Source organism: Genypterus blacodes, unplaced genomic scaffold (genome assembly GCF_046128005.1).
Source record: "Genypterus blacodes isolate CSIRO-AG114 ecotype Tasmania unplaced genomic scaffold, CSIRO-AGI_Gbla_v1 ptg000029l_1, whole genome shotgun sequence".
In the NCBI taxonomy this organism is placed as follows: Eukaryota; Metazoa; Chordata; class Actinopteri; order Ophidiiformes; family Ophidiidae; genus Genypterus; species Genypterus blacodes.
The window spans coordinates 7249239-7264184 of record NW_027466842.1 but is presented as its reverse complement, the minus strand read 5'-3'; the positions used below and the strand labels follow the sequence as shown (position 1 = coordinate 7264184).

Below are 14946 nucleotides of genomic sequence, written 5' to 3'. Positions count from 1 at the left end.
CCAACTTCATTGGAATTGGGGTTTGTAACTCGATTCTATCAAGAGGAGTGGTCAAAGATTCTACCAGAAGCACCTAATTGAGGTGAAACTGGCCATGGAACACGTAACCAAATATTAGCATTGCTGTATGTATACTTTTGACCCTACAGATTCTGTTACATTTTCAGTAGACCCATAATAAATTCATAACAGAACCAAACTTCATGAATGTTTTTTGTGACAAAGAAGTATGGGCTCCTAATATACTAGGAATATATACTCCTAAATATATACTATATTCCTAATAGTATATTAGGAATATACTCCTAAATACTCTTATTTTTCTGTGATAGAGTGATTACTCTATCACAGAAAAATAAGAGTTGTAGAAATCATTGGAAACTCAAGACTGCCATGACATACATGTTCTTTACAAGTGTATGTACATTTTTGACTACAACTGTATATCCATTAATAAGCAGAAGTTAGCCTCTGTTAGTATAGAGCTGCACTGGAGGGTAGCATGTGCCTCCTTTTCATTATATTGGTAACTTCCATCTGCATGGTCCTAAATAAGGAGAAAGCCGAGATAGGTTGGACCCAAATATAAAAGACACAGATGAGAAGATGCTGAGAGAAAAAAAAGAGGAGTCAGAGTGTGCACAGCACCCCTAAGCGCAGCTATTTTAATTCCTCCTATTCCTCGTACATTCCCAGGGGTTCCCTGAGCTTGCACGGACAGTTTGGACTGTTTGGGAAGATGTGACTCGCTCGGCTGTGTTTGGGAGGGATGCTTAAGAAAGCAGGAAGGAGGAAGTTGTGACAAAAAAAAGAAAAATGGGGAAGACCTGTCACATCCATCCTGCTGTTACACCACCGTGCCCTCTGGGTTCAGACAGAGGCTGTGATGGGCTCCCTCTGCTGGTGCACAGGAATTCATGGACTTGCGCTCATCTTTCTTAAGATTTAAGATAAGATTTAAGATTTAGTTTATTCAAGTCATTTTGCATGCAATTGACAGCAATCACACACAATTGAAATTTGTCTTGCACCCCCTACATATCACACACACAAACACATGCACTACAGAGGGGGTGCAGGGCAGCCATTCTTCGGCGCCCGTGGAGCCGTTTGGGGGTTCAGTGCCTTGCTCACGTGCACCTGGGCAGTGCTCTGGAGGCAGACTGGCAACTGACCAGCTACCAGTCTGCTGACTTGGTCCACACGGGGGACTTGAACCGGGGACCCTCCGGTTCCCAGCTGTCCGGCCCAGCGGACTGAGCTTCTGCCACCTCTCCAATCCACTGTGTGAAAAAGGGCTTTGGGAAAATGGTTTTCATTTCAACAACTTATGAATGAATCCATTTCCCCTATGAACTGTGGCTCCACCCTGCGGCTCGCAGTCATTTTAACCAATTTCAACAATTCTGCTACATTCCATGGTTCTGCCAATATACCGTCAGTGCTGCAATTCTTGAAAATGCCAACAATTTTCGGGAGGATCAATAGCTCCGGTAGGCTAAGCTTGTTGATAGCATAACACTATTTTCTTCTAACACTATAAGCACCTATCACAGGGATGTTGTTCTTAATTGAGCGCTGAAAGCTCCAGCTCCTCTTTTATGACACTCTCGTTACTGCTACTAGACAGACTCAAAGGGAGGGTTTCCGAGCACAGTGATGATGCGTGGGTGGAAAATATACACACTCATACACAAATGCAAGGTGCTTTCATACACACACTGGCACACTGGCAGAGAGTACAGCGCAATCCCTCAGCTGAGGGTACAATCACAGAATGAACAGAATTACCCGCGAGGTAAAACAAAGCAGAGGATAGAGTGGCTTACAAAAATGGCTTCATTGGATTACTGTCCCATTGGGGCACGTGTGTGTGTGTGTGGAGGGTGTCCGCACACACACATGCCCCAATGGGACAGAGAACGGGCACTCACGCAAACATAAAGGAGGCCAATTAGGCCAACAGTCTGAAACAGCAAGACACAGAAATGACCAGGGAATGTTATACCACATTACTGTACTTTAAACACACACACGCTACCTGACAATATTCGTGAAGAAAATCCCTCTGACCTGCCATTTACCTCAAATAACACACACGCATAAATCAACTCACAGATGTATGCTGATCTAAATCAACAGGACTTTCCTTTAGCTTCCAGTTGGTTTCATCATTTATACTCATTTCAATGAACATTTCAGCAGTGTTGTGTCTCCTGCTGTAAAAACACTCCTCCCCTCCTTCTCCTCCACTTTTCCTCCTCTCCATCTTACACTCGCCCCATCTATCCTCCCGAGCCCTCCGTTCTGCCTGAACTCCTCGGGGCTGTGACATACATTCAGCGGCGATGTACACACATCTCGCAGTGAAAGTCAGAGCGCGTGCGCGTGCGCGCGCGGTGTGTGCTTTTCAGGGCAATCTAACTTGCTATAACTTGATTGACCGCAGTGTTGATGACCACAGCATGCAACGCTTCCCCACAATTACAATCCAATCGCAGCTTTATCGTCTCTGGACTGACAAGCAGGCAGCCAAACAGTCAACACACACACACAAAGACATCTATTGCGGGTGGCGCCTGTGCACGAACTGATTCCTTCATCCATTTAGTTTAAGTTTCAACTTCCCATCAAACACAGCAGCCCCCACCAAACAGCCAGCCAGCCAGCCAGTAAGTCAGGAGTAGTTAGTGAGTGGATGCATTGTCTAATTTGGTTGCTGAGCATCGATGTTAATATAATAACTGAGAGAGGCTCGGCAGCAGCGTGTGACAAATTTAATGTAATTGCTGCTCCTCATTTGCGGCACTGAGGCAATAGCCGCAGCCAAAAGAACAACATTTATCAGTGTGTAGTAATGAACATATCCGAAGGGAGCATTGATTTTTGGCAGAGCGTCAATTGCTATTGCTGTTTTGCCATAATCGTTACAAGTTAGAATACTTAAAATGTAATGCGCGCTCCCCCGGATTCTAACAATGACGTGACTACATTTAATCCGATACAACCTAAATTACAACCTAAAGCATGTGAGTGTGTATGTGTCATTCAAATTTAATGTCAATGTGCTCGGTAAGGGGAAAAAACGTGACGATAGTTTCTCCCTCCATTCCTCCTTTATGTATGATTCATAACCATGTTGGGCACTTAACTGGAGTCTCCGCCGCGCCTCGACGCTCCTTCCCCTGCAAGCGGAGCCGCGGGGATCCGGTCCTTCCCTCCACCCTCCCACCCCCCTCCAGTCCGCCAGCCCACCGAGCAAGTACCGTATTCCACTTTCCGGGTTCGCAACCCGGAGAGTACAAAACCCACCTTCATTCTCCGGGTAATTCCTCAAGGCTCGGCTCTGCGGCAACGCGTGACAGAGCAGCAGCAGGGAGGCGAGCAAGAGACGGGACCGATAGATCCAAAGGACGCGTGGTGGTGCCATTTTTCAGGCTGCGCTGCGCACTCGCTGCATCTCCGTGTCGGCGGTGTTGAGTCGGTGAGCGCAGCCCTGCGATTGAGGAGGGGAAAGATGCGAGGAGAGGAGAGAGGAGGGAGAGGGCGAGAGAGAGAGAGAGAGAGAGAGAGAGAGAGAGAGAGAGAGAGAGAGAGGGTCCACGCAGGCAGTCGAATCCCGTCAATAATTAACCATGAGTCCTGTGGAGAAATATAAACTTGGACGACGCTGCAAAAAATTGCTTTAAAAAAAACGTTCTAAGAAAAGTTCTTTATCATCAGATTTATCAGTAGATTATTTGTTGTTGGTGAAATTGTTTAGGTCTCCATCCTATAGCATTTTTCAAAATCTCAATATGTAACTCGTGTTTTAATTGTGCATTACCTCATGTCAATAAAGCTGATGTTTGGTTTTTAAAAATTCAGAAATGCTGAATAAACAACATTACATTAGGTCATTTAGCAACAAAACAGGTACAGGTCCTGGAGGGACTGCAGGTTGCAGCCCATCCCCTTCACTGCGCAGCGGATGATACGTTGCCAGATGGTGATGGAGGAGGTGAGGATGGACTCAATGATGGCAGAGTAGAAGTGCGCCATCATTGTCTTTGGCAGGTTGAACTTCTTCAGCTGCTGCAGGAAGAACATCCTCTGCTGGGCTTTTTTGGCGAGGAAGCTGATGTTGAGCTCCCATTAAGGTCCTGGGAGATGATGAATCCCAGGAATCGAAAGGACTCCATAGTGTCAACTGGGGAGTCACACAGAATGATGCGTTCAGTCGGAAATCCACAGGCATCTCCGTTTTCAGAGCATTAAGCTCCAGATTGTTCTGCCTGCACCAATTCACCAGATGATCAATCTCCCGCCTGTAGGCAGACTCGTCCCCATCAGAGATGAGTCCAATGAGGGTGGTGTCGTCCGAGAACTTCAGGAGCTGGACCAACTGATGACTGGAGGTGCAGGCGTTGGTGTATAAGGAGAAGAGCAGAGGGGAAAGAACGCAGCCCTGAGGGGAACTGGTGCTGATGGTGCGTGAATCAGAGATGTGTTTCCCCAGCTTCACGTGCTGCTTCCTGTCAGGCAGGAAGTCTGTGATCCACCTGCAGCTTCTCCTGCAGCAGTGACGGGATGATGGTGTTGAAGCAGAGCTGAAGTTCACAAACAGGATCCTGGCGTAGGTTCCTGCGGAGTCCAGTATGGTACGTGGCATGTCTCCAGTGAGACATGTCAACGCCATCTAGCCAAGCACAATGGAATCACAAATTTGGAGGACTGAAACTAAAGAAATGTCACAGGAAAAGAACAAGTTGGAACTTTTTCCTCTATCTATCCCTCTACAACGACACGTCGTTTGCACGGTTTGTAATATACAGTAATGGTCAGTACTTTACTCCGTACATGTAAAGCTCCATGGCCACACTGATACAGCTTCATATATTTGGAGTCGAGCACATGACAACAAAACCAGCTGTCTTATTACTGATCCAGAGTTTGGAGTTTGATCCTAGATGGTCTGGCTGTGACTAGGGTTAAGAGTTCCATGTCTCACTACTGAAAATACTGTCAATTATTTTGACGAGCGACATGGGCACATGGCAATTACTGGATTAGTGTCAGCTGCAGCTCTCCTCACTCTGTCTTTGCCCAGTTGTTAATAAAGTTTCCATCCAGAACCAAATGGACTCTCACCGACAACACCGACACGCATAACGGACTCCAATCAAACACATCATGGAGATTTATTCCGGCCTTGTTATTCGTGTTTGCAGTATATCTGTCTGAAAGCTACGTGTCTGTGTCTCTGGATGTATTTGTCTGAATCGTTCTGACTGTTGGTATGAGCTGACTGTCATTTCAACATGAATAAATTATGTGTGCAGCCTGTCATATGGAATGGGAGAGGAAGAGGAGAGTGTGTACAAGGTCAGCTTCGCAATCATCCAATTCTTCAATGTGACCAGCTGACAGAACTCATGCGAGCGAAACCCTTCCAATGACATGTTACTACAACTGCCTGTGTACGTGTGTGTTTGAGCGTGTGTGGTCAGACACATGTTAGGGTCTCCATCATCTGCTCCAACCAATTACAACACCTGGTCAATACCTAGACGCTGCCAACCAACAATTACTGTTCATGGAGTCTCAGGATGTATAGAATTGAGATTGATCACTAAAATTCACTCTTATCATCTCATGTAGTTGGATATTGATTATATGAAATAAGAATCCTTTTGTTTGTGCATTTTTCTTGTTGTGGCTGCACAGAGCATAGTAAAGAGCTCCCATAGGTCAGTTCAAATGTTGTGACCCCCCCACCTCCAGCAGCCAAGAGGCACATTTGACGTGACCCTGTTGTGATTTATAGAAAAATCGTGACCACAATTATATTTACCTCCACTAATGTTTCTCGATCATGCTTCTGTCCCAAACGAGGCTCCTGAAAGAGCCATAAAACTGTCAAACATATCCTTGTTGATGCTGGAATTCTTTTAAACCCCTTCCAGGCCATGCGTGTTGCTGTAGATGTGTGTGTGTGTGTGTGTGTGTGTGTGTGTGTGTGTGTGTGTGTGTGTGTGTGTGTGTGTGTGTGTGTGAAGCAGCCACCTCCACAGATTTGTTGAGAGTCCAATATGATGATCCCTGCAATGGCTGTATGTGGATGACTTAATTTCCACATTGAGTGTAGGAAGAATGGAATTAAATGACTCCTCCATTTTTCTCCTCTTTCTTCCCAGTGTTTCCTCCTTTCTTCCTCCTCCTCCTCTTGTCATCTTCTTCTGCGCTTGAAGCTGCAATCATCCATACGGGCGGCGTAACAGTGCTGTCATGGATTTCTGCGATGACAGCATGACACGGCTCCTTAAGCCACCTGTCACATCCTCTTCCAACACGTGTACGCACACACTCACGCATAAGGACGAGCCATCGTGGCATTGTAAAGTGCGGATTTTGCACTGTGACATTTTAAGGCCACACACACCAACACCTGCAACATGGCATAGGGAGGCAGTGGCTCAATGGGTAGAGCTTCCGCTTGGGAACCAGAGGGTTGCCGGTTTCGAGCCCCTGCCGAGGCACCCCTGAGCAAGGCACCGGACCCTCAATTGCTCCCCCCTCTGCGAAGGGTGGTAATGTAATGTAAGTCGCTTTGGATAAAAGCGTCTGCCAAATGCTCGTAATGTAATGGCAGATCGTCTGACAGAGTTAAAACTGCATCCTCCCTCCACTCATCCTCTGTCCTCCTGCGTCTTCACCATTCACTCCCTGCACTAAAGCCTAACAAATGTGTTTCCAGAATGATGTTCTGATCTCTCCGTTACGGTGGCCGAGAACCGCCACCGCTGCAAATAAAAGACGATGCAAAAATAAAAAAGCCACAACGGAAGTGGGTTACCGGGGACTGTTTTTGCCGATGCACCTGTGTGAGTAGAAGACGACGTCGATGCACCTGTGTGAGGAGAAGAAGACGAACATGATAGTGTTTAATGTCGCTACGTGTACTTTTTAATGTGTTATTTGGTTAGGCCATGTAGCCCCAGGTTTGAAGTTGAACTGGAGAATGCCGGTGTATTGTTAGCTTCGGCTAACACGGGGAGACCACTAACGAGAGTGGAAAGAACTGATGGCTACAGCTTATTACTATCGTTGTTGTTTGTATCATTAATAATCATGCTCACAATAATCTGAGGCGTGGGTAACAATAGTTATTTGGATGAATGTGAAGTTTAAGCTGTGTGAGGTGGTCAGGGACTTTTGTGAAAGTACCATGACCATAATGTCAGATTGAGGTATTGAACTGACGGCTAAAATGTTCATGCAAAAGTCCAAAGCAACCTAATGATACTTGTTTTTTTGTTTGTTTTTTGCAGATCATAATGTATTGTCCTTTTTGTGGACACCAGCAGCCTCCGAAACTAGTGTTTTGCTGTCCATGTTCCAAGTGCATCAAATTCTTGTGTGATGTTGATAGTATTTACTGTCAATTGATTTCAATGCTCTCTACTTTAAGATGCCAACTCCGTGACCTTGGAGGAGGTGTTAATGTTCGATGCAGGTGTGCCTTGTGTGCCTCCTGCTGGTCTGAGTCCTCTGCCATGCCTGCAATTCCTATGTTCATCAAGATTCCCAATGGCAAATACCTGTGCCAACATTTTAAAGCTTCCTCTGTTTGACAGTTATGGTGCCTTCAAAGCCAACATGGACTTTGAAATCAAGAATTCCCCCGTTTTTGGGTGCTTTTAAGACAATTAACTAGTGGTAAAAGTTAATGTTGCCACTCAGTCTCACTCACTACTGTAGTTTTAATACAGATTTGTGATATTTGTTACATATTTCATAGCACATTTGTTATATTAAACATTCCAATTTTTTTTATATTTTGTTTTGTATTACAAATAGACTGTTGTCAACACCGCACATTATTTGATATCAGGAATGTGCTTGCAGCTTCAGCTTGTTTCTATAAAAAAAAAAAAAACGAACTACAGACTTATTTTTTTTCAAAGATTTTTTTCAGGCACAGACAACTTTATTACAGACAGGAACACTCATTGTACGTTGCTTTGGACAAAAGCGTCTGCCAAATACTCGTAATGTAAAATGACAGGGGAGAGAGGAAAATGACATACAGCAAATACGACACATAAAAAGAAGTTTGTTTTGGTGTTGTCACAAATATGTCCCTAAAATGTTTACAGACCAGCCATGTTTTTCAGGGTGATGTAGTTCTCTACAGCTGATTTCCACTGCAAAGGAGCTCTTACACCACTCTGTCGTTGCAGTTCTCCAAAGAGTTTCATGCTCATCCCCAGCAGGAGTTGCTGGCACTGGCATGTTGCTGGTGATGTGGTTCAGGGTTTGGGCAGATGCTGGGAAACCACAATTGCTCCCATCAAATCTAGGAGCAGGTACAGAAAAGTGTTCACACTGAGCAACACATCAATTAAGTTTCCTGTTAAGTTTTACTTTCATGGTCATTCCAATTATCTCCAGAGTTTCTTACAGGACAAGGATGCAGAGACCCAAAGACAAGCAATGATCTTAGGTTAAACTAAGTATCAAATATTAGAGAAAGCACTGCACATGAGGGAAGACTTTATTGTGAATCTTAAATTTTATAATCAAAATGTTACAAAATATTTTCAAGTGCATTCAAGTACACAAATTTTAGAGCACCGCATTATTTCAGTTTTTACGTAATTAATAAATAAATAAATAATAAATAAGGTGACTCCAGGAGGTGAAATCCAAAACATGACCTGGTAAATGACAAAGCAAAAACAGTCAAGTTTAGGATTCAATCTGACATTATGGTCATGGTACTTTCTCAAAAGTCCCTGGCCACCCCACACAGCTTAAACTTTATTCATCCACATAACTTTTGTTACCCACGCCTCAGATTATTGTTAGCATGATTATTAATGATACAAACAACAACAACGACAGTAATAAGCTGTCTTCACTGTAGATGGTCACCACAAGACGAGCTCACTCACAGAGTCACAGTCTGATGTTGGTCCAGAAAGTGTGTCTCCAATGCTGCTGAAGCTGTTTGAATCTGAAGCTACTAAATAAATGAGTGGGATGGCATCACGCTAACAAAACGATGTCATCCAATAACTCAAACTCCAGCTATGATGTCAAACTGACATCTGGCCGGACTCGTGATGTCATCACGCTAACAAAACGATGTCATCCAATAACTCAAACTCCAGCTATGATGTCAAACTGACATCTGGCCGGACTCGTTAGTGGTCTCCCCGTGTTAGCCGAAGCTAACAATACACCGGCATTCTCCAGTTCAACTTCAAACCTGGGGCTACATGGCCTAACCAAATAACACATTAAAAAGTACACGTAGCGACATTAAACACTATCATGTTCACTTACTTTCTAGTTCGTTTTCCTATTCGTAGTTTCTTCTTCGTCGTCGCCGTCTTCTTCTCCTCACACAGGTGCATCGGCGTCGTCTTCTACTCACACAGGTGCATCGACAAAAACAGTCCCCAGTAATCCACTTCTGTTGTGGCTTTTTTATTTTTGCATCGTCTTTTTTATTTTTGCAGCGTTTCTTTTATTTTCAGCGGTGGCGGTTCTTGGCCACCTTACTCCGTCGCTCCTCATTCATCCCCCTATAAAGGAGCTCACACTCTTCTTTCACTCGTTTCCCTATAAGTCTTTCCAACCTTGTGTGACCTCTACACTCTCACCCATCACCCCTCATTGGCCTGCCAGGGTCAGTCATTCACCTCCTCTGTCTTGGTCTATTAGCCGACCAGCTTCTCTCTTGCTCCCTCACACACACACACACACACACACACACACACACACACATATATACACAGTCCTTGTATCAGAAGATAAAGACAATTAAACTGAATTGCGATCCTTCCATTTGGCAGGGAAGCTGAAGCTTGTGCGTCTGTGTGTGTGTGTGTCATTGGCAACAATCACTTGTTTGACATGGGGCAGAGGTGAGGACATGGTCTCCTGCCTTGCCAGGAACTCCCCCCACAGCCACCACACTCTATATACACACACACCCCTGGCTGCATTCAAAACCGCTCACTCATGTGGTAATGTCTCTATTGTGACAGCCTGAACGCTTTATGGGCAACAGCTTGGTCCTGGCATTTGAGCAGAGACATGTGTGTATCAGAGAAGTATGTGTGTGTGTGTGAGAGAGTCAGAGAGGGACAGGGAGCAAAGACTGCGTGGAATCTAACCAGCGACAGCTCACATTGAGACCTCGAAACTTCAGCGAGGCTGGTGACAGACAAGCAGAGAATTGGTGGACAGTGGACAGGAAGCTAGAAACACTTCCAGGCATAAAGATTAAAGCAGAAGAACACACACACATGCAGACACACACACACACACACACTCACACACACACACACACACACACACACTCCAATTCACTCTTTTCTGCCGCCACAGTCTCAGTTAAGCAGGCAGAGCGATTCGCCATGTCAGTGAGCTCTGGTGCTGCCATACAACAAAAGGTGAAAGGGAGTGTGGGAAAGGGCTGGTGCACAAAGCCCTCCCTGCCCCCGTCTGCCTCCGTGTCTCAGTGGCATACGCAGGCCCAGAGCCTCCCCCACATCTCGTCTCCGAGGTCCCCCCCATCTGCAAAAAACACAAGTCTCCCTAAGCCTATAGATCTGCACTTCCATACCTTAAGCGCAGACACACAGACACACACACACACACACACACACACACACACACACACTCAACCTCCAACTTTCCAGCTTAATGCAGTACAGATCAACGTCTGCATGGCACTGACAGGTGTGGGGTTTTGATTTTTCCTTTGCTCCTCAATCCTTAAACTTATGATGGATATTCGCAGCATCAAGCCCCCGGAACCTATTTCAGTCCGCCGAGCTATTCAGCTGGAGAGCTATACGGGGAGGGAGAGATGAAGGGATACAGGGAGGGGGGCAGAGAGATGAAAACTGTCTGCTATTCAGGGAGGAAAATCTGCCTGTCTCCACCAGCTCTGCCCAGAAAGAGAGAGCGGAGGAAAGAAAAGGAGGATCTCCTTGAGACTGACACCTTTACAGACAGCGAGGCGAACAGACAGAGAGGCAGACAGGGAAGCGGAGAGAAGAGGAGAGAAGAGGATATTCACACTCCTCCAAGTGTCTGCTGATCTGGGCTTTTATTTGTGCACCTGCTTTTCCAGAGACCAAATATTGGGGGTACACGTACAAGCACTCTCTCTCTCTCTCTCTCTCGCTCGCTCTCTCTCTCTCTCTCTCTCTCTTTCTCTCTCTCTCTCTCTCTCTCTCTCTCTCTCTCACTCACACACACACACACACACACACACACACACACACACACACACACACACACACACACACACACACACACAGACTAGATGCTGACTGTGAAGCAATGCGATTGTTGCCTGGCATACAGCTGAGGCTGGAGGAGGGGTATTTACCGTACATCTGCCTGGGAAGTCGGTGTCTTACTGTCTGGAGTCGTGTCCTTCTCAAACAGTGGAATGATTTAACAATCAGTGTAAACTGACCTTGCCTTCCTGTATCACATTCCCTCACATGCCAGCCTGTTCTCTAATAATGCCAGAACATGCAGATTCACAAGGGAAGTGAGGTGAAAAACAACATGCATTACAAGGTGACTCGACAAAACAACTTTCAAATTTCAAATACTCATCTTGCTCTCCAATTCAGCCTTTTATGTCATGAGTGCAATACAACCAGATGGGGGCAAAATGCATTAATGTAATTGCTTCGGCCAACATCACACATCATCAAAGACATTAAACATGAGAGGGATGGATGAGTGGCACGAAGATTGTAGTTATCATAATGAATTGGAGTTCACCCAAACAATGACGGGCCATTGGCAGGGAGAAGACAGAGGGATTCAATCTTTTCCTGCTTGCGTAGTTTCTTATATCAATAGGCTGGCAGAGATCAAGCAGGATATGAATAGAGACTCAAGCTTCACGGTCATACATATGGATCAAACACCAGTGCTGTCATCAGGTCTCTGCTCTGCTTATTACAGTGACAGTGACAGTGATTGCTTACCAACAGCATTCAGAAACATTTAGGACATTGGGTGGCAGAGTGTGATGGCTACTGAGGGAAGATTCCACCTTAAATAGAGGTGTTTCCTGTCTGGCTGATTCTCCACCGAAACAGCTCAATAAGCATCTTTTGTGTGAACATTTACTAAAGAAAGAGCAATTAGCACCACAAGAACATAATCAAGCCCCTGATCAACTAGGGCCTGATGGTATTCTACAAGGACAAAGCACAGCCAAAAATCCTTCAATCTACAATAATGAAATCAACACTAAACACGACGTACATGCTAGAGATCAGAAACAGCCAAACATTAAATGAACCATGGAACACTCAGGAGACACAGAGACATGGTCATCCTGTAACCTCTCCAATCAAGTCCATTGTTCATTGCCACCGCAGCCCTGATTTGGTCCTTCAAAGCATTGGACACTCCATCGCATTGCCACTCACTTTAGAAACACACACATACAACACAGCATTGAATAGATGCAACAAATACACGTTGGCGTGATTTGTCACCATCTCACTTGGCATGAACAGGCCCACGCTAATGGACAGACACTCTGTGTGCTAAACAAATTAGCCCATTACTGAGACGCAGACAGCAAGGGTGGTAGAGACACACAGAGAGACAGAAAGAGAGACAGACAGAGAGACGGAGAGAAAGAGAAAGAGAGATTGTCCAAGGTCCAAGATAAGGGCTAAAGAGGGAGATAAATGTTGTGAACTGTAAGCAAAAAGGAAGGATGGAAGAGATATATGCATACGTAGAATAAAAGAGTAAGAATATGTGTGTGTGAGTGAGAGAGAGAGAGAGTTGGGCGAGACATCTAAGCGCTTCAAGCCCTTGTAAGAGAGGGTAAATGTGCATTATTGTCTAGCCATCACTCACTCGTTACTCATTCACTTACTTACACCCACCCACCCACCCAACCACCCACACACACACACACACACACACACACACACACACACGGACATGAATGCTGATACGCCCTAATACGTGCACTTAACACCAGGCTGGATGCAAGGTAGACACATTTATCTCCATGCAGCTGCGTGGAAAACGTTGCTGAGTGCATCTACAATAGTGTGTGTCTGTGCGTGTGTGTTGGTGTGGGTGTGTGTGTAGGAGTGAATGTGATCTGCCAAGTTTCAGGTCAAAGCAATTCTCTGTCAAATGATTTGTTCCTAATCTGATTGACAGGCAGACACCCTCCTCTCCCTCCTCTCCCTCTGTCGTCTTCCCCTTTTCCCATCATTTATCATCCATTTTCCTTTTTTCGCATCACCCTTCACTCATACCCATATTGTTTGCTTCTTTTTCCTCACTTCCTCTGCTGCTTTGCGAACATCAACACCCCCTCCCCCCCACTCTCCCCCATGTGTTTTGCTCCCCTCCATTCTTTCTCCAACCGGGGTCCCTCTTGATGATATAAACATCATTCACTCTGCACCCTGATCACATTACCTGTGGTAATGCCACTCATAACCACGGCACATCTGCCATCTGTAAGCCTTTTTGTGTGTGTGTGTGTGTGTGTGTGTGTGTGTGTGTGTGTGTGTGTGTGTGTGTGTGTGTGTGTGTGTGTGTGTGTAAGCTCCTGTGTCTCCTTCCCAGCATGAATGGAAACAGTAAAATAAATATGTTGCCCTAAACCATAGTGGCATTTTATTGGCCTTGGATGTATTCTCAGGCATTATTGCAGTGTCATGTGCTGGTGTGGGTGACATGTTGATGCTTTCATCACTAACATGCAGTATCTATCCAGAGTTATCATCTAGACCTCATATCTTTATGGTAGTAGTGGAAATACAATCACAGGCTTGCTTTCGGGAGATGCCCACAAATGCTTTTCACAGAACCACATCAGAACCACCGTCTTTGGCATGTTGAGCAGGTGAAGATTGGTGGTGCTCTGCAAAGCTGGAAGGCAGCCATCATTCCGGAACGGTCCATGGAAAGGATTTTTTTTTCTTTGTGTGTTTTGAAAGATGACGTTGCGGAAAGAAAAGATGACTGCTTTGACCCTGTGTGTGCCAAAGATCAATAGGAGAGGTTTTTTAAAAAATCAATAGGTTCAAACAGGAAGTAAGACAACTTTCCCTTACAGAATTTATTAGTCCAAATAGTCCAGAACAAGCATATAAAGCAAAAACAGGCAAAAGAAGACACTCCAAACAACACAAAAGGGAATCCACAAGTGAAAGAACATGCTTGGCCAAAATCAAACCAACATAGTACGTACAAAGTAAGAAAAACAAACCTGAGGAACAAATGAGGAATCCAGGGAAACACAGGTAATCCAGGAAATTAACCAGGAGCGAAGAAAGACAGCCGAGAAGCAAACAAGACGCTGGAAACACTATAGGATAACCGCAGAGACATGGAAACAAGGTAACATGCCAAGGAGGCAGTGGCTCAGTGGGTAGAGCTTCCGCTTGGGAACCGGAGGGTTGCCGGGTCGAGCCCCTGCCGAGGCGCCCCTGAGCAAGGCACCGAACCCTCAATTGCTCCCCCCTCTGCGAAGGGTGGTAATGTAATGTAAGTCGCTTTGGATAAAAGTGTCTGCTAAATGATAATGTAATGTAACTAATAAGGCTAACTGGCAAAAAACTATGAAAAACAAGGAGTGTACGTACGCACAAGGGAATGAGGATCATGAGGTGAAGGGAACATATCAGATGCAAAGTGAAACAATCAAGAGAGGGCAGGAAGTAAAGTAAGGAAAAATGAGAACAGATAGGAGAAAGACAGGAAACAGAATCCAGGGTTTGGTTGCGATCTGGATGGGAGAAGCCAGAGGGAGACTCCTGCACCAATGAAGTCGAGGCCACGGTACCCTTGACAGGATGCTACGGGGATCGAATCTAATAAACCTCAATTTGAAAATGTCCTTTGTTACATATGGCATATCAACCTCTAACCCCTGTGTGT

At 45.3% G+C, this 14946-nt stretch overlaps 1 protein-coding gene across 1 annotated transcript in view; it reads right to left on the bottom strand.

Annotated features, from left to right (window-relative positions):
* LOC142994173 (ephrin type-A receptor 3-like) overlaps nt 1–3430 on the bottom strand; it is a 75321-nt gene extending 71891 nt beyond the window's left edge. Inside the window, exon 1 of the mRNA XM_076144891.1 lies at nt 3313–3430. Coding sequence (XP_076001006.1) covers nt 3313–3430 — 118 coding nt within the window. The remainder of the gene's footprint in view (nt 1–3312) is intronic.
* Between the last annotated feature and the right edge of the window lie 11516 nt (nt 3431–14946).